General features: G+C 41.6%; 1 protein-coding gene across 1 annotated transcript; it reads left to right on the top strand.

Moving 5' to 3' along the window:
• Positions 1–1,179: 1,179 nt before the first annotated feature.
• Positions 1,180–18,773, top strand: LOC105922944 (BOLA class I histocompatibility antigen, alpha chain BL3-6). The gene is made up of 5 exons (XM_036134387.1): positions 1,180–1,418; positions 1,885–2,184; positions 16,728–16,832; positions 17,456–17,525; positions 18,507–18,773. The coding sequence occupies exons 1-4, from the start codon at positions 1,358–1,360 to the stop codon at positions 17,503–17,505; spliced, it is 516 nt and encodes a 171-aa protein (XP_035990280.1). The 5' UTR covers positions 1,180–1,357; the 3' UTR covers positions 17,506–17,525; positions 18,507–18,773.
• Positions 18,774–22,816: the final 4,043 nt, after the last annotated feature.

Raw genomic sequence — 22,816 nt, 5'->3', positions numbered from 1 at the left:
TTGGTACAGTTATAGAACTCAACAAGATGCTCAGAATTTACAATTAATGTCATAGTGCAAGTATCACAGGAAGTTGGCCATTTTAGGTTGAAGGTCTGATTTTGACCCAATTTTTGACGTTTACAGCATTGATATTTGATCGAACTCCTCCTAGGGACTTTGAGTGAGCGGCTTGAAACTCGGTCAGTCTGATCATAAGGTATGCCCAATTAAAAGTTATCAAAACGGTGAGTTTTTGAGCATGCTGAAGGGGTGTTAGCAGGGGTCAAAGTTAACCTATTCGCCATTAAACACAAAACTCACAGAGGCACCAAACTTTCTGTGATTGATCATCATTGGGTGTCCTACAAATCCCAATGATCAAATTATGACATAATTTAGGCCACGCCCCCTGACAACAGTAAGTGTCATGTTTTGCTGTAAACGGTCGCTATGTTACTCCTCTGAGCTAATCAACATGAAACTGTGTCCAGAGACAGAAGACATGTTGGTGTGTTGTGGATTCCAGCCCCAAGTGATTTCGATGGAGCAGAGGGGCGTGGCAAAGTCATGTCAAACGCCTCTGCCATACGTTTGGCTCTGAATTCCACAGTTTTGGGCCGAGGTGCTTAAAACTCACTTGGATGTATCTTTATCCACCCCCGACAGGAATCCATAACAAACTTTGGTGGACGTGACCTAATTTCTCTATAGCACCACCTAGAATATTTTAAATGATCAGCCCCAAGCCGAATTCGGCCCGCCGAAGGATTTAGTCCAAATGCATTATCATTATTCAACGGCTGTATCTCTTCGCTGCATCGACCGATCTGCACCAGATTTTTTGTGAGTCATGGAGGAGCGCTGGCCAACGCGTTGGTGTGAATCGCCCGGTGGACAGGCGGGGAAAATGCGTAACAGCTTCTGCGGTGGCGGGCGGCCAGTGGTGCGCGAACCCTAGCGGTGGCCGGAGCGGCGCTTGGCTGCGAGGGCCGATCGACGCTGCTTGCGGCTTTAATTTTATTTTATTTTTTTGTCTGCACCATCAAAACCAAGTCAAATTCCTTGTAAGTGTAAACCTACTTGGCGATTAAACTTGATTCTAAAAATTAATTTTTTACAGTGTCACTGCCTGCTTTGAACTGTAAGTGATTGCTAAAATTTGTATTTGATGTCAAGGTTTTTTAATTTATGTTTGTCAGGATTTGTCTTTGATGAACCCAGAACCACACACACAGGACTAAAGTTGAGGAGTTTTATTGACAGGTTTGATGGGATGGTGGATGATGTAACCAGTGATCCAGGAATACACAGGAACAGGGGTGCAGATGAAGGCAGGAGCTGACGCCCCGGAGTGAGAGACTAAAAGGCCCACGACATGTCCACAGCTTCTCTGAGACGACAGGCAGACTTCAGAGTTACGAGAGACAGCTGGCAGGGTACAGAGCTTTACAGAGTTAGCTGGCAGGACTAACCTTAAATGAGAAAACACAAAAGCAGGGTTCCAAAGGCACACGGGTGACTGGCATGGAGAGGGTGTAGAATGATGACGGACCGGCAAAGAAGTGACAGCAGAGTGAGGCTTAAGTAGGGAGGCTGGCAGGTGAAGCGAGTCTGGCTAATTAGTGGCTGGCAGGTGTGACTAACTACAGCGGGAGTGAAGGGAAGACTGAGTGGGAGTGGTAAGAGGAAACAGAACTAACCATAACAAAAGTCAGAACCTAACTAAACCCAGACAGGAGGAAGAACTGAAAAATAGTAAATAAAAACCCAAATCAAAACTGAACCCTGACAATGTTCATCATCATTTCCAATTATGTTCCTATCAACTGGATTTTCAAATCTGTTGCTTGTATATCAACCCTTTTTGACTCCTTCCTTATTTTCTATTTTCTCCATTCCCAGAGCAACCCTCATTGTCGCTGCTGCAGAAGTCTCCTTCCTCTCCAGTCAGCTGCCACGCTACAGGTTTCTATCCCAGCAGAGCCCTGATGTTCTGGAGGAAGGATGGGGAAGAGATTCATGAGAATGTGGATCATGAAGAGATCCTTCCAAACGATGATGGAACATTCCAGATGAGGATTTACCTGGACATTTCCTCGATCAGTCCTGAAGACTGGAGGAGGTACGACTGTGTGTTTCAGCTTATTGGCAAAGGGGAAAAAATCATCAATCTGGATGGAGCAACTCTAAGAACCAACAGAGGTAAGCCTAAATATGTGCCTGATGCTTTTTGTTGTTTATTTTTATGTTAATGTGTCACACATTTACACACTAGGTCTGCCACATTACTCAAAAAGCAAAGTTTAGATAAATGTCTCATTTATTTCAAATCAATTCATCCAGCCACTATCTGTGCTCGCTCATCCCTGAAAGGGAGGTGCATATTGCATCCAGTAGTTATTTATTTACATGGACATAATTAATTTGAATAAAGGGCCAATCAAAAAATAAATGCATAGTCGAGCGCACACAGGACACATAAATAAGCAGTGAATGATATATATTTACTTATTTTTTAACAACACGTAAATAATGCCAGAGAGGACCCAAAATATATACTTTCACAAGTGGAGCATTACTGATTTGACTATAGTGCTCCCCTTGATATGTAAGCAAAAAAAATACTGTATATTATTTTGGGCTAATTTCAAATTCAATTGACACAGAAATGGAAAGGTAAAAGAGAAAGTAAGGCATAAATATAGCAGAGGAAAAAGAGAGTGTAAGGCAAGGCAAATTTATTTGTATAGCACATTTCGGTACAAAAACAATGCAAAGTTCTTTACATGATTAAAACATAGGAAAATAAAACAGAATGAAAGCAAGTTGGAATAAAATGTAGAAACAAAATAAAACATGGGAAAATAGAAATTAAAAGCAAATATTAAACAGTTGGACTAAAAAGTTGAACTAATGATAAACCTATAACTTCCGTCACTGTTCTGTATTTGTGAATCCTATTGTGTTTGAGGATTAAATATAATTAATTATTTCTATAGGCTTTTATTCATTAAAACAGTTTAACTAGTCGAAGGCAATCCTAAACAAATGTGTTTTTAATCTAAAATGTAAAAGTGCTGAACTTAGGCATTCAGCACTTTTACATTTTTCTGGAAGTTTGTTCCAGATCAGTGGAGCATGAGTTCTAGGTATGCAGAGTAGGCTGGAGCCAGAAGTGTGGTCTGGAGGGTCGATACACTGATAACAAGTCTGTGTTGTATTTACGTGCTAAGCCATTCAGTGATTTATAGACTAGCAAGATGATTTTAAAGTCTATTCTCTGAGATCCAGGAAGCCAGTGTAAGGACTTTAGAACTGGGGTGATGTTCTCTACTTTCTTAGTCCCCCTCTTAGGGGAGGGGGGCACTGTAACAAAGCTTGGAGCGATCTCCTCTCCTGTGGCCAGGCCAAGCTAAGAGAAACGTTGATCTGAAGTAGCCCGCTGCAACCTGCACAGGCCCTCAAACGAAGAAGCGACGGCAGGGAGACCGAGCGAGGGCCCCCTTCCCCAGCCCAACTGCACCCCCTTCCAAGAACAGTGTAAAGCTTGCCCAAGCCTTGTATCCCAAACGACGAGCATTTTCCCTTTTGGGCTAGCCGCCTGCCCGCCGTGCTAAAGGACCAGCTTCGCCCTGCTTCAACTGGATGCCCAAAGTGAACCGAACTGGCACAGACAGGATTGGCAGAGTTTGGCAGGGAAAGTCAAATGGTTTATTTAAAAGTTTTTTAGCTGTTTTGTTTTAAGCTTTGACCGAAGTAAATTTCCTGGAGCTAACAGGCTAGCTTCTGCTAGTATTCTGGAAACCAAGTCTTGCTGATATGTTTGAGTGTGATTTACACTTATAACATGCTTTATTTCCTTAAGGGTTTTATACACTGATGGGATATTAGACAAATTAAATGTTTGTTTTGTTCAGTCTACTCATTACCACCAAATTTTACTTAAAAGTCTTTTTAAATTAGTGCCGAATGTTCGCTAGCATAGCGCTAGTTAGCCCCTCTTAATAGCTTACGGCTACCACCAAGTAAACATAACTACGGTTCGTTTTAAACATAATGCTTGTTTTAGTTTCGCTCCACCATTGTTCGATAATACTGAGCATTATTACAGCATTAATAGGGAACATTAATGTCGACTTAATGGTGCTTATGTAACGTTTGGCTTGAACTCAAGCTAATGTAAATATTGACCACAGGACGTGCCCCGACACGTCATTCCCGGTCAATCGTTATTTTGGTTGTTTAATCCTAAATTGACGATTCGAGTCTTAATCCTTTCCAGTGGAAATAATTACATTAATATAATTGAGTGTCTTGATTTTTACTGAGCAAATCATTCTTTAAAATGTTATTTTCTCGTATGTTTAACTCAGGATTTGTACAGTGAATGGGTTGAAACACATTAAATGTGATGAACGGAAACTGAGGACCCAGAATTCAGCCAGACAAACAGATATCGTAAAAGACATTTTATTGTGAGGTAAACTGCAGCTTGTCGATAAGCGGGCACAGAGTCCAAACCAGGATGTCAGAGTCAGGCAGAATGAACAAGGGGAATAATCAGAATCCGAAGTCCAGAGCAGAATCCGGGAGCAGAGTCGGGGCACAGAAACAGGTCCGGTAACAGGCAGGCAATCAGGTCCAACAGTGTTGTTTTCTTTTTCTACTCCTCCGAAGCACAAATAATTAACAAACTTCCATCTATTAGAAATTTTGCCAACTCTACTTCTCCAAGCTTCTTTTTAAACTCCCTAGACAATGCCCCCAATCCCACTTTTGTAATTTCATTTCCTTCCTTAAAATTTTGGCTTCTCTTGTTCTCTTACTTCTTTCCTGCCAACTATATCACTACTCTCATCTGAGCTGACTTGCCCAAGCTTTGTTTCCTATGATTAGAATTTAAAAAGACACTAAATTTAAAAAGCTCGACTTTAAATAAATATTAATAATAATATAATATTGATATCCCATCAGTGTTTACAACTCTTGTGGACATAAAGATTGTGATAACCATAAAACACACTCGAATTACATGGGCGATGGCATGGTATCAACATGCTAATGGGAGTGTTGTTGCTCAGCCCTTTGTGTTTAAAACACCATGTGGACACATTACACAAGCTTTCCAAACAAACTTTTTAACTCTCCCTGCTCATCCTCTGCCAAACCTGTCATTGATCCAGTAATCTGTTCTACATTAGATGTTAATAGCGGGTGATCTGTCTTGTCTGGATGATGTCACAGCTAACAGAACGCCAGACCAGGTGTACCCACTATAAGGAAAAAAAGAGAGAGAGCAAAAAGTTAAAAGCAGAAAGAAAAAAAAAAGCAGAAAGACAACAGTCATTTCAATGCAATGCAATGCAAAACTGGAGAACAGTAGAAGTCAGTAGATGTTATGTTGTATGCTGACACTCAGTTTCAGGCAGCAATTACAGACCAGTAGTGGGTTCAAAAAGGGTTTATTGAAAAAACAATAATAAGCAGCCAATCACAGGGGAAGGAAGTCCAGTTCCACACTAGGAGAGGGAAGAGTTGTTAGTGCACGGCTGGATTAGATTGTAGGTGGTACAGGTGGGTCTGCTTACTTGTTCCAGTAGTGAGAAAAACGTTGGAGGGTGGACAGACAGGTGACGGGTCAGAGGAGCCTTCAGAATAGCATCAGCGAGCTGGGCAGACGGAGAAGAGAAGGAGGGGCAATCCGCTGGTTCCAGCGTGCGGCCCAGATGAGGTCCAGATAAACCACTCACAAGAGGGGCAATCCACAAGGAGGAACTGTGAGAGGAAAAAGTCAAAGGGTTAGTCCTTTCAGAGGGTTGAAGCTCAATCTAAGCTCGGAGAGCACTTCAGGGGCCTGGTTACCACAGGATGTGATTAGACCATCTGGCGTCTGCTTCATACTCTGACTCTTCTTTTAAACCCTCACCAATTACCTGATGAGGCACAGCTGAGGATCCAACCTGCCTGTCACACCCTGAGGAAGGAGGAGGTGACGCAAAACACTACAGGTAGACATGGAACATGACAGTAGAGTGAGAAAAATAGACCCTGATGTCCTCCAGTATCCTAAGCCTATAGTAGCATAACTATAGAGGTAGCTCAGGGTAACATGAGCCACTCTAACTATGAGCTTTGTCAAAAAGGAAAGTTTTAAAATGTGTCTTAAAAGTAGACGGGGTGTCTGCCTCACGGACCAAAGCTGGGAGTTGGTTCCACAGGAGAGGAGCCTGATAGCTAAAGGATCTGCCTCCCATTCTACTTTTAGAGACTCTAGGAACCACCAGCAGACCTGCAGTTTGAGAGCGAAGTGCTCTGTTAGGAACATACGGGGTAATCAGAGCTCTGATATATGATGGAGCTTGATTATTAAGGGCTTTATATGTTAGAAGAAGAATTTTAAATTCTATTCTTGATTTAACAGGAAGCCAATGAAGGGAAGCTAAAATTGGAGAAATATGATCCCTCTTGTTGATTTTCATCAGAACTCTTGCTGCAGCATTTTGGATCAGCTGAAGGCTTTGAACTGCAATTCCTGATAGCAAAGAATTACAATAGTCCAGCCTTGAAGTAACAAATGCATGGACTAGTTTTTCAGCATCACCCCTGGACAGAATGTTTCTAATTTTGGCAATATTCCTGAGGTGTAAAAAGGAAACTCTGGAAACCTGTTTTTTTTTTTTTTCCCCAGTGTCCTGTCTAGCAATGTGGCAATAGGAATTGATGTCTCAATGCCAGATAGAGCTCAACAGAGTTTGCTTTTACAAGTGGAGCGAACATCTTTCGCCATAGTGCTCTACTTGATTTATGCTTGTAAATAGCTTTATTGTGATTCCTGCAAGGAAAATTTCAAATGATATGGACATTACAATGGGAGAGTAAATGAAGAACAAGAAGTGAAAGAGAAAGAAAAGAAAAAGAAAAAAAAAGAGTAGAGGTGAAAGAAAGAAGAGATAAAAGGGAGAGAATGATAAAACCTTCTTTGTCTGCTCCGTCACCTGGAAAGAGAGATGCAAAAAGAACAGCACAACCAACAGACATAAAGCAACAGATACAGTCGAATAACCTCTAGATGCCATTGCTAAATCATATATATTATTATGTAAGCTGACATGTGTAATGTGATACTTGAAAAAAGAAAGTGAAAGAACATAAATAAATAAATAAATTATAAGATTACTGTATATAAGTGAACATTTAATACCTGGGACCCAGCACCTGTGGGAGTTTGTGAGAGTGCACTAGTTTAGGTGAAAATTATCCAGAAGGAAATAGCTTGATAGTGGTTGTGGAGAACCAAAGGCCCGCCTTCCCCGAGCACAGAGGCAGGAGTCAGGGGACCCATATCCCCGGACTCCCAAAGGGGTCCCTAAAGCAGGAGGGGCCGACACAGGATATCTGCAACCCCCCCCCCCCCCCCAAGGAAGGAGCAGAGACGACCCTGAGGGAATCCCCCAGCCACCGCAATGCCGACACCCTCAAGAGCCGCGGGGAAGAGCCCGTGGGCTCCGCCGGCAGCTAGCCCCGCTGAAGTGGCCCCAGAGGCCCCAGGGTCTCACCGCACACAGATTTAAAAAAAAAAAAAAGACGCTGTACACACATTCCCACATAACACTCGCATCCAACGCTGACCAGAGGGGGGGGGGGGTCACCCCAAATCGACTATATGACTGCTTGTGCCCGACCCCCGGCCCCGCCCCCGGACCAGACGCCCCCTGGACCGGGCCCCCCAAAGAGGGCGGGCCAACACGACCCGTACGAGCCACCCAGCCTGAGCCCCCCTCACCCCCTAAATACCTAATAAACCCCCTCCCTCCCCCACCTTACCCTTGCCACCCCTGCCCCCTGCCCCTCCTGGGGGGAGCGGAGGCGTCAGCCCCAGACCTGGCAAGCGGCTGACTACCCATTGCAGCCCCCCGCCAAGACCCCGGACACAGTGGCCCGCACCTTCTCCAGGCCCCAGACTCCTTGCCGCCATTGGAGAACGGGGGTGTGCGGAAGACCCCCGATCCTCCCTACGCCCGCTCAGATGTTGTTCTCAAGTGTGTTTAAAAACTGGGAGCGCCGAAGGGGGTGCACGGCACAGCCCATCCCCCTCCGGAAGGAAGCTGTTGCCAGCGCACCCCCTCCGGGCAACTGCCCAGAACCCTCAATGTCTAAGTGGGAGAGGAGGTGAAGGGAGCCGTCCGAGGTGAGGCTCACACAACATAACCCCCCCCCCCCCCCAGACATCTTCCCCCCACCCCCCCATACCATGGCCTACATGAGTGTGCGTTGTGAAAATGTTTGAAGTGAAAGTGTCTAAGATGCATGATAAAATTGGGGAGAGGGGCGTCACCAGAAAGTGGAAACCTCCAGTAACGCCCTCTCCCCCAGGACCTACATGTGTGGCGGCGTGATGGAGCAGGCAGAGGGAGGAGTCCGGGGATGGGGAGCAAATGACTGGGAAGCTATCCCAGGGAGCCAGCTCCCCTACTGACTCCAATAGGCACCCCCGCTCCCCGAAAGCCCCACCCAGAGAAGGGGGCCTTGCCAGCGGCACCACCGGGGGCCAGGGAGAGGCCGCAGGGCCCGCCAGCCAACCACCAGGACAAACACCTCAACCCACCCCCCCAGTCCACCCACCAAGCCTACTGGCTTTACCCCCCCCCCCCAAAAAAAAACAAACAAAATAAATAAATAAATAAGTAAATAAATAATAATAATAATAATAATAATAATAAATAAATAAATAAGAGGGGGGGACCCTGGCCAGCCAGGCCCCCCCCCACACCCGTAGATTTAATCCCTCCCCAACACTAACGTTCAAACAACTCACCATACAATCGACAGTAGACATTCAGGCTGGGCAGGTCCCTACTCCCCCTCCTTCCCGCTCACTCCCCCTCCTTCCCGCTCCCCCCACTAGCAGAGTGCCTATCCAATGCAGGAGAAGAGCATCTGCCCTGAGATGTTAATGACCATGCTCCCCTACCAGCTCAACAGGCCCCAAGGCCCCCCAGCGCACCCGAGGCCCCGTGCAGGGGCGGACACCCGGGCGCGCCGGCCCACACCAAAAGCGGCACATCCCCCGGAACCGGAACCCCAGAGGCCCCGCCGGGGCCCCCGCCCGAGGGCGGCGCGCCCCAGGGACCCCAGACCCCCAGACCCACCCCGGCCCCAGCCAGCGGCAGCACAGCTACCAGGTCAGTAACCCACGTCCGTCAACACGCAGCTCCCAAAAAGCGCCGCAAGCGGCTGCTGTAGGCCACCCGTAGGCCTCCCATGCTCCTCCCAGATGGGGGCAACAGACCCCGGAGTCGGATCCACCAGGCGCCCTACTCCAAGTGCCCCCAGAGCCCCAGGAACCCCTCCATCCAGCCACTGCGCCCTGCAGGTAACAACCCACCGCCCCCTATTCCACTAAGTGATGGTGTTGATCAGAGGAGCCCAAAGAGACCAATCAGATGTGGAAGCAGATGCTGTCTCTAGATTAATATGATCCAACAAAAGATCTCTATACTGATTGATAGTGAGATTTTCTTTACTTTTCCAATTCATGAGGATAGTTTTCGTTGCAATACATAAAGCAGTGAAAACCATGTAAACTATTTCTTTTTTCAGAGGACTTTCCTCAAAATTACAGAGCAAGCAAACTGATGGGGAAGGTGTAATTTTACAGCTCAAGCACTTTGATAAGTCCTTACATATCTGTGTCCAGAACCTCTGGACTGGTGTGCATAACCATAACGCATGAAAATAATTATCAGGATGATTGCCTATGCAGTGTGGACAGATATTACTTTGTGCCAACCCCATCTTGAATAATCTTTGTCCTGTGTAGTGTACTCTGTGAATGATTTTGTATTGTATTAGTTGTAAGTTGGTGTTTCTAGTCAATTTGAAAGTTCTTAGACATATTTGAGCCCAGAAATTTTGTTCAAAGGTGCCTGATAAATCCTTTTCCCATTTCATAATAGGAAGAGATATTGAATCATGTATTTTAGTCAGTGTCGTGTATGATTTAGACAGTAGTTTGGGGGTGGGGGGGGGGTAAATCTAGGAACTGTAATATATTAGTTGGGATTTGTAAACCACCATTAATATGCTTATATTTATTTTTAATTATAGATTTAAGTTGTTCATATTCCAAGAATTTATTTTTACTAATGCCATATTGCATATTTCGTTTAGCAAAATTTATGAACTCGGTTCCGTCAAGTAGATGTTCCAGATATTTAATACCTTTATTCTTCCAGTATGTAAAGTTTATCATTTTGTAATTTTGTATGATATCTGGGTTATTCCAGATATGTGTACGACTGCATGGGATAAGGGATGACTTTGTCATTTTAAGGAACTCCCACCATGCTGTCAGAGTAGAACTAATGTTGATATTTTTGAAGCATGTATGCCGTTTAATATTTGAGCTAATAAACGGCAGATCTGAAATCATGATATTATTGCACATTTCCTGTTCTATATCTAACCAAGGCTCATCTAAAATACTATTTTTATCCATTTAGAGATGTATTGTAGCCTATAGTTATGGAAGTTAGGCAAATCTAATCCTCCCCTGTCTTTAGTCTTCTGTATTGTCTTTAAGCTAATACGTGGGGGTTTATCTTTCCAAAGAAATTTAAAAATGGCAGAGTCTAGAGGTTTAAACCAGTCAGATGATGGTTTATTGGGGATCATTGAAAATAAATAATTAATTCTAGGTAGGACCATCATTTTTATTGAAGCTACCCTACCCATAAGTGTGATTGGAAGTGATTTCCATCTTTCAAGGTCCTCTTCTATCCTGTTTAAAAGTGGGGCATGGTTAAGTTTAAGTAAATCCGTTAATTTAGACGACACAGTAATACCTAAATATTTAATATTTCCTGATTGCATTTGTAAATCTAGGGAGTTTTCGAGAGAGCAATTAATTGACAGTACCGTAGATTTAGACCAGTTTAACGAGTAATCTGATACTTTAGAGAAAGATTCTAGTATTCTAATTACTTGTAAAAGAGAATTATTTGAATGCTGGAGATAAAGTAATACATCATCCGCGTACAGGCTAATCTTATGCTCTATTTTCATGCATTTTATTCCTTTTACAGCTTTTGTTTGTCTGATTGTTGCTGCTAGAGGTTCTATAAAGATGGCAAAAAGTGATGGAGAAAGAGGGCATCCTTGCCTGGTGCCCCTCTGTAGACAAAAACTGGAAGATATTTGATTATTTGTCCTGACACAGGCTGTTGGAGAATTGTATAGAATTTTTAACCAGTTTATGAATAAATCGGCAAAACCGAATTTATGAAGAGTAGCGAATAAAAATTTCCAATTTACTCTATCAAATGCTTTTTCTGCGTCTAAAGACAATATATTGGTTTTAATGTTTTTACTGTAGGAATAATCAATTAAATTAAGTAATCGGCGTGTATTTGTGGATGACTGCCTTCCTCTGATGAAACCAGTTTGATCTGGATGTATTATGAGAGGAGTTACTTTGTCTAATCTTTTTGCAAAAGCTTTACAGATTATCTTAATATCCACATTAATTAAGGATATGGGACGATAACTAGTGGGCAACACAGGATCTTTGTCTGGCTTGAGCAGAAGGCTGATGGTGGCAGAATTCATATTAGCTGGAAATCTACCTTTTTCCTGTATTCCCTGCAACATTCTGCGGAACGTTGGAACTAGAATATTCCAGAACTCTTTATAAAACTCAGTAGGGAATCCATCTGGACCTGGAGCCTTTTTATTAGGCATGCTTTTAAGAGCTTCCTGGGTTTCAGCTGTTGTCAGCGGGGAATCCAGTGTCATTCTTTGGTTATCTGATAATTTAGGAAGTGTAATTTTATCCAGAAATTGCTTAATATCCTTCTCTGATGGATTTATCTGTGGTGTGTATAAAGATTTGTAGAAATCGCGGAAGGTATTATTTATACACTCCGGTTCACTTACTGTATTACCAGTTGAATCTGTAACTGCAAATATAGTAGTTTTCTCCTTATTTATTTTAAGCTAATTAGCTAGGAAGCTTCCTGACTTATTGCCATGTCCAAAATTTTCTATTCGAAGTCTTTGTATTAGAAATCTATTTTGCTTTTCAATATAGTGGTTTAGTTCTAATTTTACTTCACGGATTTTACCTAACTTTCCTTCTTCTTGAGAGGATTCTAGTAACTTAAGTTTTTCTTCTAATTCCTGAATCTTTTTGTTTTCTTTTTTCTTTTTATTAGATGAGAAAGAAATTATTTTACCTCTCATCACTGCTTTTCCAGCTTCCCACAATATCGATGCCAATGTACCTGGTTGATCATTGTATTCTAAGTATGAAGCCCACTGATTGATGAATTTTATAAATTCTTCATCCTTAAGCAGTGATGTATTAAATCTCCAGCTTTTGTTTTGTGGGGTTATTTTTTTATTAATTAAGGTGAGAGTAACAGGAGCGTGATCACTGATAGCAATAGGATGAATTACCGTCTCTGAAACAACCGACAGCAGTGAGCTACTTATTAGAAAGTAGTCCAGACGAGAGTACGAATGGTGAACATTTGAGAAAAAAGTGTATTCTTTACTATTAGGATGAAGAGAACGCCATGCATCGCAAAGACCAAAATCACTCATGTATTGTTTGACTACACTTACTGACTGCCAACTAGTCCCTGTTTTATTCAACCTGTCTATATCGTTATTTAAACCAAAGTTGAAGTCACCTCCTATAATTAGTGAATAATCCCCGTGTTTTGAAAGTGCAAGGAAGAATTGGTGGAAAAAAGAGGGGTTATCAACATTTGGACCATATATACTGACAATACATAGCTTCTGGTTATGGATAGCTATTTTTATTATTATGTATCTACCTTCAGGATCTATAGTTTCATCTAATATTTTAAAACTAACGTTTTTGTGGATTAAGATTGCTACACCTCTCTGTCTAGAATTATAGCCGGCCGCAAACACATCAGGGAACTCAGGTGAATTAAGCTCACTTGCATTTGTAGCTGATTTGTGGGTTTCTTGCAATAAGACAACATCTGCCTTTAATCCAGAGAAGACGGCTCACCCGCTACTACCATCTAATGTAGAACAGATTACTAGATCAATGTGTGCTTCTGTGCTTTTTGTTTTTCTTGTTGTGTCTCTGTTCTGTCTTCTGTAACCCCAGTCGGTCGAGGCAGATGACCGTTCATACTGAGCCCGGTTCTGCCGGAGGTTTTTCCTTCCCGTTATTGGGTGGTTTTTCTTCCCACTGTCGCTTCATGCTTGCTCAGTATGAGGGATTGCAGCAAAGCCATGTACAATGCAGATGACTCTTCCTGTGGCTCTACGCTTCCCCAGGAGTGAATGCTGCTTGTCGGGACTTTGATGCAATCAACTAGTTTCCTTACATAGGACATTTTTGACCAATCTGTATAATCTGACCCAATCTGTATAATAAGATTGAACATGACTTTGTAAAGTGCCTTGAGATGACATGTTTCATGATTTGGCGCTATTTAAATAAAATTGAATTGAATTGAATTGAATCTAGTAAGCTGGTTAATGATCTTCATTTTTTTCTCTCTGGTGCCAGCCCCATGCACATTCCATGTCAAAAACTTTACATCCGCCATAGATGTGAGTGAGAAGTTAGAAGGTGCATGTCCTTGAGAAAATAGTCATACATAGACCCAGGTAGCATCATATGATGTGCTTGTGATTGACTGATGATCAGGAAGGAAGCAGACAAATAAAATAGAAATACACAAAAAAATTAAAAAGTGCAAAGAGTAATTGAGTGTGAAAAGGGATAAACCATAGCCCGTGCCTTGTGTACCCGACCGTGAACAACAACCATACCAACGTGCTCTTGAGCAGTGCGTTTTTTTTTATTTATCACCGTGTACCGATCTGTGCGCCTCTTTTATTTATTTATTTTATTTATTTATTTTAAGTCATTGAAACATGCTTTAAGTCCACCTGTGGTGTAACTAATAAAGCCAAGGGGTGATCTTCTGATCCCTGAACAACTGTCCATTAATATAAAGTCTGTCAACCGATATGGTGGCTTTAACGCCGTCCATCATATATTTTTTCCTGATTGGGAACGGTACTCGCCTGCGATCTAGGATTTCCTTAGGAAACTGATCATTAACACTAAAGTCTGTCCCTCTCAGTTCCCTGCCACAACTTCTAACAAATTCTTTTTGTTTATAATGCTCAAATTTAGCTATGATCGGGCGAGGACGGGTTTTGTCGGGTTTCTTACCTCCGAGCCGGTGGACTCGATGAAAAGTGATGTTTTTTACCTGATCCGCCGGGATTTTTAGCTTCTGCTGGAGAAAGTTCCGGACCGTTTCTTCGGCTAACTCTCCCTGCTGCTCCTGGATGCCTGCAAAGACGAGATTATCTCTCATACTTCGCGACTGTATGTCCAGAATGGATTCCTTCATTTTCTTATTTTCGCCGGAAAGCTGGATAATCCCTTCGGTCAGCTCCGTAACCTTCCCCCTCAGCGCGTCATTCTCCGCGGCCATAGCTGTTAGCTGGGCTTGGCTAAACTCCACCGACTCTCTCAGAGACTGAAACTCCTTATGTAGAACCTCTACCAAGGCGAGACGCGCGTCAAGGCTGGTAAGCTTCTTGTCAATGGATTCCAAGATGTCACTGAAGTTCCTGTCGGGAGACAGAGTAGATGAAGATGACGCACTGGTGGAATTAGAACGAGTGCGCTTAAGTGACGGTGTGCTAGCAGCCGTAGGCTTCTGGGCCTTCCCCATCACGATGCTATCAAAACACTCGTCCAGGTAGCACTCCAGGCTCGTCACGGTCTCTTCGTCCAGTTTGTTCCCTCGTAAAAGTTGTAAATGTTTGGGCTTTTACTTTGTATTATTTTCAGTTATTGGTTCGTTCTTACCTTAGCTTGTTTGATTTGAATTACATGAACGCCTCCATTTTACTTACGCACAGCTCTCGCGAGATCTCAGCCGCTCATCTCCGTTCATCTTACCAAAACCGAATATGGGATTTTAAATGACATGTCTTGGTCGAAAACAACACAAAGATTTTTTACTTTATTACCAGAGGCCAAGTTAATGCCATCCAGATTAAGTGATTGATTAAGAACTTTATTTTTTGAGGACTCTGGTCCAAAGATTACAACTTCTGTCTTGTCAGAATTTAAATGCAGGAAATTTAAAGTCATCCAGCTTTTGATGTCATCTAGACATGCCTGCAGTCGAAGTGATTGATGGAATTCATCAGGATTAATGGATAAATATAGCTGAGTGTCATCAGCATAACAGTGGAAATTATTCCATGCTGGCTGATAATTAAGAATCTGTTATCGGTGTCAGGGAGAGCTTGCTCATTGCTGGGCTGCTGGTCACTGTGCATGTTGGTTCTGTTGCCTCTCCACATATCACGTGGATTATTGTTGCTTAGGTCGTCCTTGATGTGGTGGTTGTATCTTTGCATTGCTTTTTTCAGTTCACTTCTAGCCCTGCAGGGACCGCACCAACCTGTCCAACCATGGTTTCTGGTTAGGAAACACTCCAGCATCAGTGCAGAAGTGAATATGGGAAAGCACAGATGATGTGTAGTTTTCTTAGCCAGCGTCTTCTTTAAACACTTTCCAGTCTGTGCTTTCAAAACAGTCCCATAGAGCTGAGCAGGTGTCCTCTGTCCAAAGCTGAATGTTTTTGATCACATGTCTGGTTATGCAGATCTGTGGTTCGTAGGCAGGGATAAGTAGATGATGATTATGGCCTGATTCTGTACTGCGGGGAACAGGGATGGAGGAAAGGAGGATGGAGGGAACATTGCTGAACTGATAGTTGGTCTCTTGGTGTTTCTTTGATGAGGTTATTCTTGATGTTTTCGTGCGCTGCGGAAGGCAGAAATCTTCATCATGGGAGCCTTGCCCCCTCCATCAGCAAAAGCAAGTAGCCAGATCATAAAGTGCCAAATGAAAACGCTGATTATAATATGTTTAATAAGAAAAAAAAACATTCCTGTTGTTATGTTATTACTTATAACACAACATGGAATGGGAGTGACTGGGTAACAGGGTTGTAAGCCTCATAATTTAATTTATCAGCATGAACATAGAAAGTGACTTCCACTGATATGTGGTCTGATGAACCAAAGTTAGGAGCTGCAGCAGCTTTTTATGCTCCTGGTTTCCCCAGCATTTAACATGAGATGGTTTTGCTGGCACCGGTTTGGATTCACTGTCTGTACTGTGACTCGTCTTCATCTGTGATGAGACCGACTATGGCAGAGTCATCAGAGAACCTTTGAAGAATAAATAAGAAATGCCTTTATTGTAAAAAAAAAAAAGGCGTTACAGTGGCAAAGACACAGAGTTACATACAATTAATAGTAAGGGGAAAAAAACATAACATAAGCTCTGATCTAGGGTGCCAATGTGTGGAGCTGATGGAGAAGTATGTGGTGTTTAGAGGGTGAACAGAAACGTGTCCCATAATGTAGACCATGTATTTATATTAGTGCATTCTGTCACATTTAATTCTTTAAATCTATAGGGATATTTCCAGGTAATGTGGAGAGACAGGGAAAGAGGTTTTAGTGTTCAGTATTACTAGAATTATTCACCTTGAAATAACAGTGATAGACTGGCGACCTCTCCAGGGTGTACCACAACTTAATTTATTACAGAACTCAGAATTTAACATCAGAATTAAAAAATATGGAAACTGAGAAATGCAAAAGCTCTGTAAAGTTGTAGTAATTAGTTTTTATTTTGTTTTGTCTTTGTTCACCAGAGAGCCCCAGCAACATAACCCTCCCCATCATAGCTGCTGGGATTACTTTGGTTCTTGTTTCCATCGCCGCTGCTGTTGGATATGTGGTTAACAAAAAGAAAATAGGTGAGCAACTTGAATTTTGTGTTTAGTATGACATGTTTTTGACGCCTTCTTCCATTTTTTAAATCTTTAAGTAGTTTTAGGCTACAGAGCCACCGACTAAGGAGATTGTGATTATATGGTAGTAATTAAAGGAACCGTGTAATAAGAACAGAAGCAATATAAAAATAAAGGAATACGCAGTAATTTGTTAAACGTTACATCAATTTCTATAAATGTTTTACAGATTGAGATACACTACGATTATCCTGTAAGAAATGTTTTGTTTTACTGTCTTTCAGATAATTGTATAGTACATATATTTAAAAGGATAGTGAGGATTTTGTAGGTGTATGTAAAATCGCTACCAGTAATACTTCCCTGACAGATTTCGTATTGTTATCTTATAAAATGTCAGTGAGGTGTATCTGATCAGATAGACTCCCATGTTAGCTGATTTTAGTAACTTAAAACAAGTCAACCTGAAAATGTTTGCAATTTGTTTACTGCAGATTAGGGAACTTTTTTTTGTTTACAGATAAGGGAACTTCACTTGAACTTCTTCAATACTTTAACTTCCTTTTTTGCTTTGAACTATTTTAGGGTTCTTTACTCTCTATTTACCCTGACTCTTTCTGACCTTTCAGCTCACGAGAATGGCATTGAACTCACTGAGACTCTGAATCCAGAGATCTGAAGAATAATCCATTGCTTGATGTGAGAATTCACTATATTTATTCACGTGAAGTTCTGTCAGTACAGTTTTTTTGTTGCTGTTGCTGTTAATAATTACGTCATGTAGAAAGGGGTTAAGATACAGCGATACTGAGTAAGTGAAACCAGATTTTTATCTTTGCTAAAATCTGTTTGTCTTAAACCACAAACCTCATTCAGGTTAAGACTTGTTTCCCACCATTGTTATCAGCTGCTCAGATCTGCGTCTAAAAGCAAATCACACCTTTCAAGTGTTGACACGATAGCAGTGAAATGGCACCTTTGATAGTAAAAGGTTGTACTGCAAGGACTTTCTACTCTGGCTCATCTCCTGATTATTTTCCTGATGCAGGCTTACTTAGCAACTGCTTTCTGTTTGTCTGCAGACAGAAATAATTTAAGCACAACTAATACATGTTTTTGTAGAAAGATATTTTGCTATTTTGGATTCAAATAAAAAAGTCAATCAATCTGAATGTAATAAAATTTAACAAGTTTATTGAGAAGCAGGATGGGTGGATGATTGAGATTGTGAAGTTGTCTGGGATCTTGATAAAGTAGATACTGTGAAGGAGAGGTAAAAAGTGCAGCAGGACATGAAGGTTAAGATTGGTAGTTGTCTTACTGTGGTGGATTGGAGGTGAGAGTCAGGAAGAAGTGAACAGGGTCTGAAAGGTGTGATCAGTGTCCAAAATTAAGTTTCTGATTAACCGGCCAGGTTGGCCGGTAGATGTAAAAAACATTAGGCCAAGCATATGTTTTACCTGCCAAAATATTAAATTATTTCACACATATATATATATACCTCACTTTAAGCACATAATATGTTTTATAATATGGTATTATGTCAGAAGAAAAAAGAGAAGAAGTCAAACATTAAATAGTAAGAAGAAAAACACTTAATCATTAGATTCCTAATTCCTGATTTCATTCATTAAAATCTAATCAGACTCCTCGCTCTCTACTTTTGGTCCTTTCACACAGTTCATGAAGTCCAGCCTCCTGCTCCTGACACAGTCCTTGTGCCTTCTCCACCGACTTGATGCCTACAAACTTTGATTCAGTTTTGCCCTGGTGACTGAATCTGACATAAACTACATCCTACTCCTTCACAGAACTGTCTTTGGAGCCATCTGTGGTAATGGAGAGAAATTTTGTGTTCTTTTCTCTCCACCTCTGCTATATAGTTCATAAAGACTTTGGCCTGCTTTTCATTCCTGTACGTTGATCCCACAGCAATGCCTTTTTTGTTCCTCCAAACTGCACAAAAGAACAAAAAGTCTAATAAAAATAAATATACAATCATGTTGTTCAATTCAATCGGTAGCTTGGCATTTCTATTGAAAAGTCTACTTTGTATTATATAGTTACCTGAATAAGATGAGTCTGATTGAGAAGACCTCGCTTTTTACATTATTTTTTTTATAAAACAAAACAACCTATATTCAGGTCAAAACAGTAATAAGCCACCTCTCTGAATGTTATTAAATATAATTTTTGAAGAAGCAAGTTTTATTCACTTGAACATCCACTTGAAGTCATAAAATGGCCTTGCTTTCTTGCCAATGGCATGAAACAGTAGTTTCATTTTGGTACATGTTTGCTCCAACATGGCCATGAGCGCAGTCACTGAGGATGTCTCGAGCAGAGGCTCAGGTTGAGCTCGGCACACTGACACATAGACTGTGTGGCATTTACTCTGTTCGTGTTCACGGATGGCTCCATTGTTTTATTGCTCAACACAAACGAGTTGTTTCTGTTCTTATCATTAGCATACTGGTGACACATAGAACAGCTCATTAGCATAGCCTCGTAATGATAGTGCAGCCAGTTTCTTATGAGGCGGCCATCTCCGAACCGCCATTTTTCACTAAACTTCCTGTTTGGGGCTGTAGGTCGGGCTTGTTTATCCTCCACATTGCTGCGCTTTCTTTTGAAAGGCTGACTGACTCCTGCTAAATACCGCCACATATTCCCGCTACGTAATTAGCCTGAGTTAAACGCTAGTTCTTGGAAAATGGAAATGATGTACTTGCTCTCGTTCTCGAGTCACATGTGCGAGTGTGTGCGTGCACCACGCGTTTGTCATACGAGCTGACAGCAGAGGAACATGAAGAAGCATCCACCAAAATGATGACTGAAAAACATGACTTATGTGGTACAAACATTTATTCAATTCAATTCAATTCAATTTTATTTATATAGCGCCAAATCATGAAACATGTCATCTCAAGGCACTTTACAAAGTCAAGTTCAATCATATTATACAGATTGGGTCAGATTATACAGATTGGTCAAAAATGTCCTATATAAGGAAACCAGTTGATTGCATCAAAGTCCCGACAAGCAGCATTCACTCCTGGGGAAGCGTAGAGCCACAGGAAGAGTCGTCTGCATTGTACATGGCTTTGCTGCAATCCCTCATACTGAGCAAGCATGAAGCGACAGTGGGAAGAAAAACCACCCATTAGCGGGAAGGAAAAACCTCCGGCAGAACCGGGCTCAGTATGAACGGTCATCTGCCTCGACCGACTGGGGTTACAGAAGACAGAACAGAGACACAACAAGAGAAATAAAAAAGCACAGAAGCACACATTGATCTAGTAATCTGTTCTACATTAGATGGTAATAGCGGGTGAGCCGTCTTCTCTGGATGATGTCACAGTTAACAGAACGCCAGACCAGGTGTACCTACTATGAAGAGAAAAGAGAGAGAACAGAAAGTTAAAGCAGAAATTACAACACATAATGCATAATTGAAGAACAGTAGAACTCAATAGAGTGAGAAAATTAGATCCTGATATACTCCAGTAGCCTAAGCCTATAGCAGTAAAACTATAAAGGTAGCTGAGAGTAACATGAGCCACTAGTTATAATTTTTGTCAAAAAGAAAAGTTTTAAGCCTAGTCTTAAAAGTAGACAGGGTGTCTGCCTCACGGACCAGTTTTGGTCCGTGAGGCATAAAAATTTATGCGACATGTGGCAACAAGTCCTCTGATTTACTCGGCAAGCGGAACATTTTCTCGAATTTGGCATCTGGCGAGTGTTCATTTCAGAACCTGTGCTGCGTTCCGGGTGTATGCAAGCCTTGGAGACGCATTCCAGAGTGGTGTCTTAAATGTTGGCATTGTATGACCGGCAGCCAGCTCCTCTAGAGTTCCAGCAGATTAATAAATGCAAGAGAGTCTGCAGGAGCACACTGCTCACCCTGCCCTCCACAAAACCTGCCGCTCCAAGGAGAAAAAAAAGAACAAACAAACACAAATAATATAAATATGGGTATGTCTGAGAAAAAAAAAAAATATATATATATAAAGAAAACAGAAACTGAACATCTGTCAGGCATGTAGCCACAAACCACAAAAGCAAATATTGAATAGTGCAAGTATGTGTAACAGTAGAAAGTGTTGCAATAGTGAATTAAGCATATAATAGTGTAGATAGTACAGTTACCCAGATCCCTGACTGCTTTGTTCATTGTTACTGGTCTGGCCTCTGTTAACAGTTCTGATTTAATCACTAAAACCATGAAGTTTACAAGTTTCTAGTTAGACCTGATCAAGACGGAGATAAAAAGGAAATAAACGTTGGTTTATTGTGTTGATCTGAATTAAACAGCATCTATACAAGCACTAAAATAGTGGCCTGTATTTATGTTTTCTCCCCTTTATTCTGATACCCTCAGATAAAATCCACTGAACCTTCTCACTCTCAGGAAACACGGGGAGGAGGTTGTGGAGATGTTTATACCAGGTTTATAAATATTGCCTAAGTCTTAAACAGCTCAGTGCAACCCATCATCTGGAAAAGAAAAGAGGATGACACAACTGCAAACCTACCAACATATTAGCCATCTAGTTAAGGTGACAGGCTGGGTAGCCAGAAAACAACCAAGAGGCCCACTGTAACTTTGGAGGAGCTGCAGAGATCCATAGTTCAGGTGGGGGAATTTCTCCAGTAAAAATGTTGCTCATTCATTACCAAAACTCTGGTTGTTTTGAAAAGGTGGCCAGATAATAAGCCAAGACGATGGAAACAGGAACCAAGATGAACAAGGAGCTCTCCTCAAATAAGACCAAAACTGAATATTCTGAACTACATGCTTGACACCATGGGTAGTGGAAAAACAGCACTGCACCCCTCCAAATGCACCACCCCAATACTAAAGCATGGGAGCATCAAGCATCCTCCTCTTCAGGGACAGGGAGGTTGGTCAGCCACAATGGGAAGATGGAGGAAGCTAGAATGCTGTTAGAATGGCCCAGTCAAAGTCCAGACCTAAATCCCATTCAAGAACCTGTGCCAAACTTAATGTTCAGAGAGGGGAATGAAGAAAAACATGTGACATTTTTCTTTCTTTTCACAGTTGGTTCATCACATAAAATCCCACTACAATACATTTTCTTTTGCAAGACATTGTACTTTACTAATATGTACATGATGGTACTTTTATTAATACCTAATCATTTTCTCTGAAGTGTGTAAATTACCTGGTTGCAGATTTTCTTGTTGCCTTTTTTGTAATGTTTCAGCTGCACTTATACATTAAACGCAAGTATGAAAAATCTCCTGCAGGTAAAATGTGTCTGAGTGAAAGTGAGCCACCCAAATGCAGATAAATAATTAAATAATTAACACATTTTAATGATTAATTGGTTGATGCACATATTTGGGAAATGCAAGCAGTCCTTTTCAGTCTTGTCTTGGGAAAATGGTCTTTCAATTATTTATTAGCATTTTGAGTAGCATAAATGAAATAGTGTTCATATCACTGGGGAAGATTTTTTTTGCACTTTGTCCACTTTCTCTTTCGACTGTTTTTGATGAACCTGACTGCTTTCAGTTTTTGTATGTCATAAAACAACAAGTAGAAACACGTCGTCTGACAGTTACCATCTGCAGATATTCATGTTTTTACATGCCTGTGTATACTACAAGCATTACTACATAACAGTTCAAGAGTTATGCTCCATAAATCTCTTCTGTATTTTTTATCTCAAAGTATAATGCCTGGACAAAAAAAGTAACCACCAAAGAAAAAAAAGGCCACACACTGTAATATTTTATTGTAACACCTTTAGCTTTTATTACAACACACATTCACTGTGGCGCTGTTTCGATAAGCTTCTGCAATGTCACAAGAATTATTTCCACCCACTGTTGCATTCATTTTTTACCAGGATCTTGCATTGATGATGGTAGACTCTGCCCGCTGTGCAGAGCCTTCTCCTGCACATCCCAAAGATTCTCAATGGGGTTAAGGTCTGGACTCTGTGGTGGCCAATCCATGTGTG

The sequence above is a fragment of the Fundulus heteroclitus genome, unplaced genomic scaffold (assembly GCF_011125445.2).
Source record: "Fundulus heteroclitus isolate FHET01 unplaced genomic scaffold, MU-UCD_Fhet_4.1 scaffold_80, whole genome shotgun sequence".
Taxonomy (NCBI): Eukaryota; Metazoa; Chordata; class Actinopteri; order Cyprinodontiformes; family Fundulidae; genus Fundulus; species Fundulus heteroclitus.
This window is presented reverse-complemented; position numbering and strand designations above follow the sequence as displayed.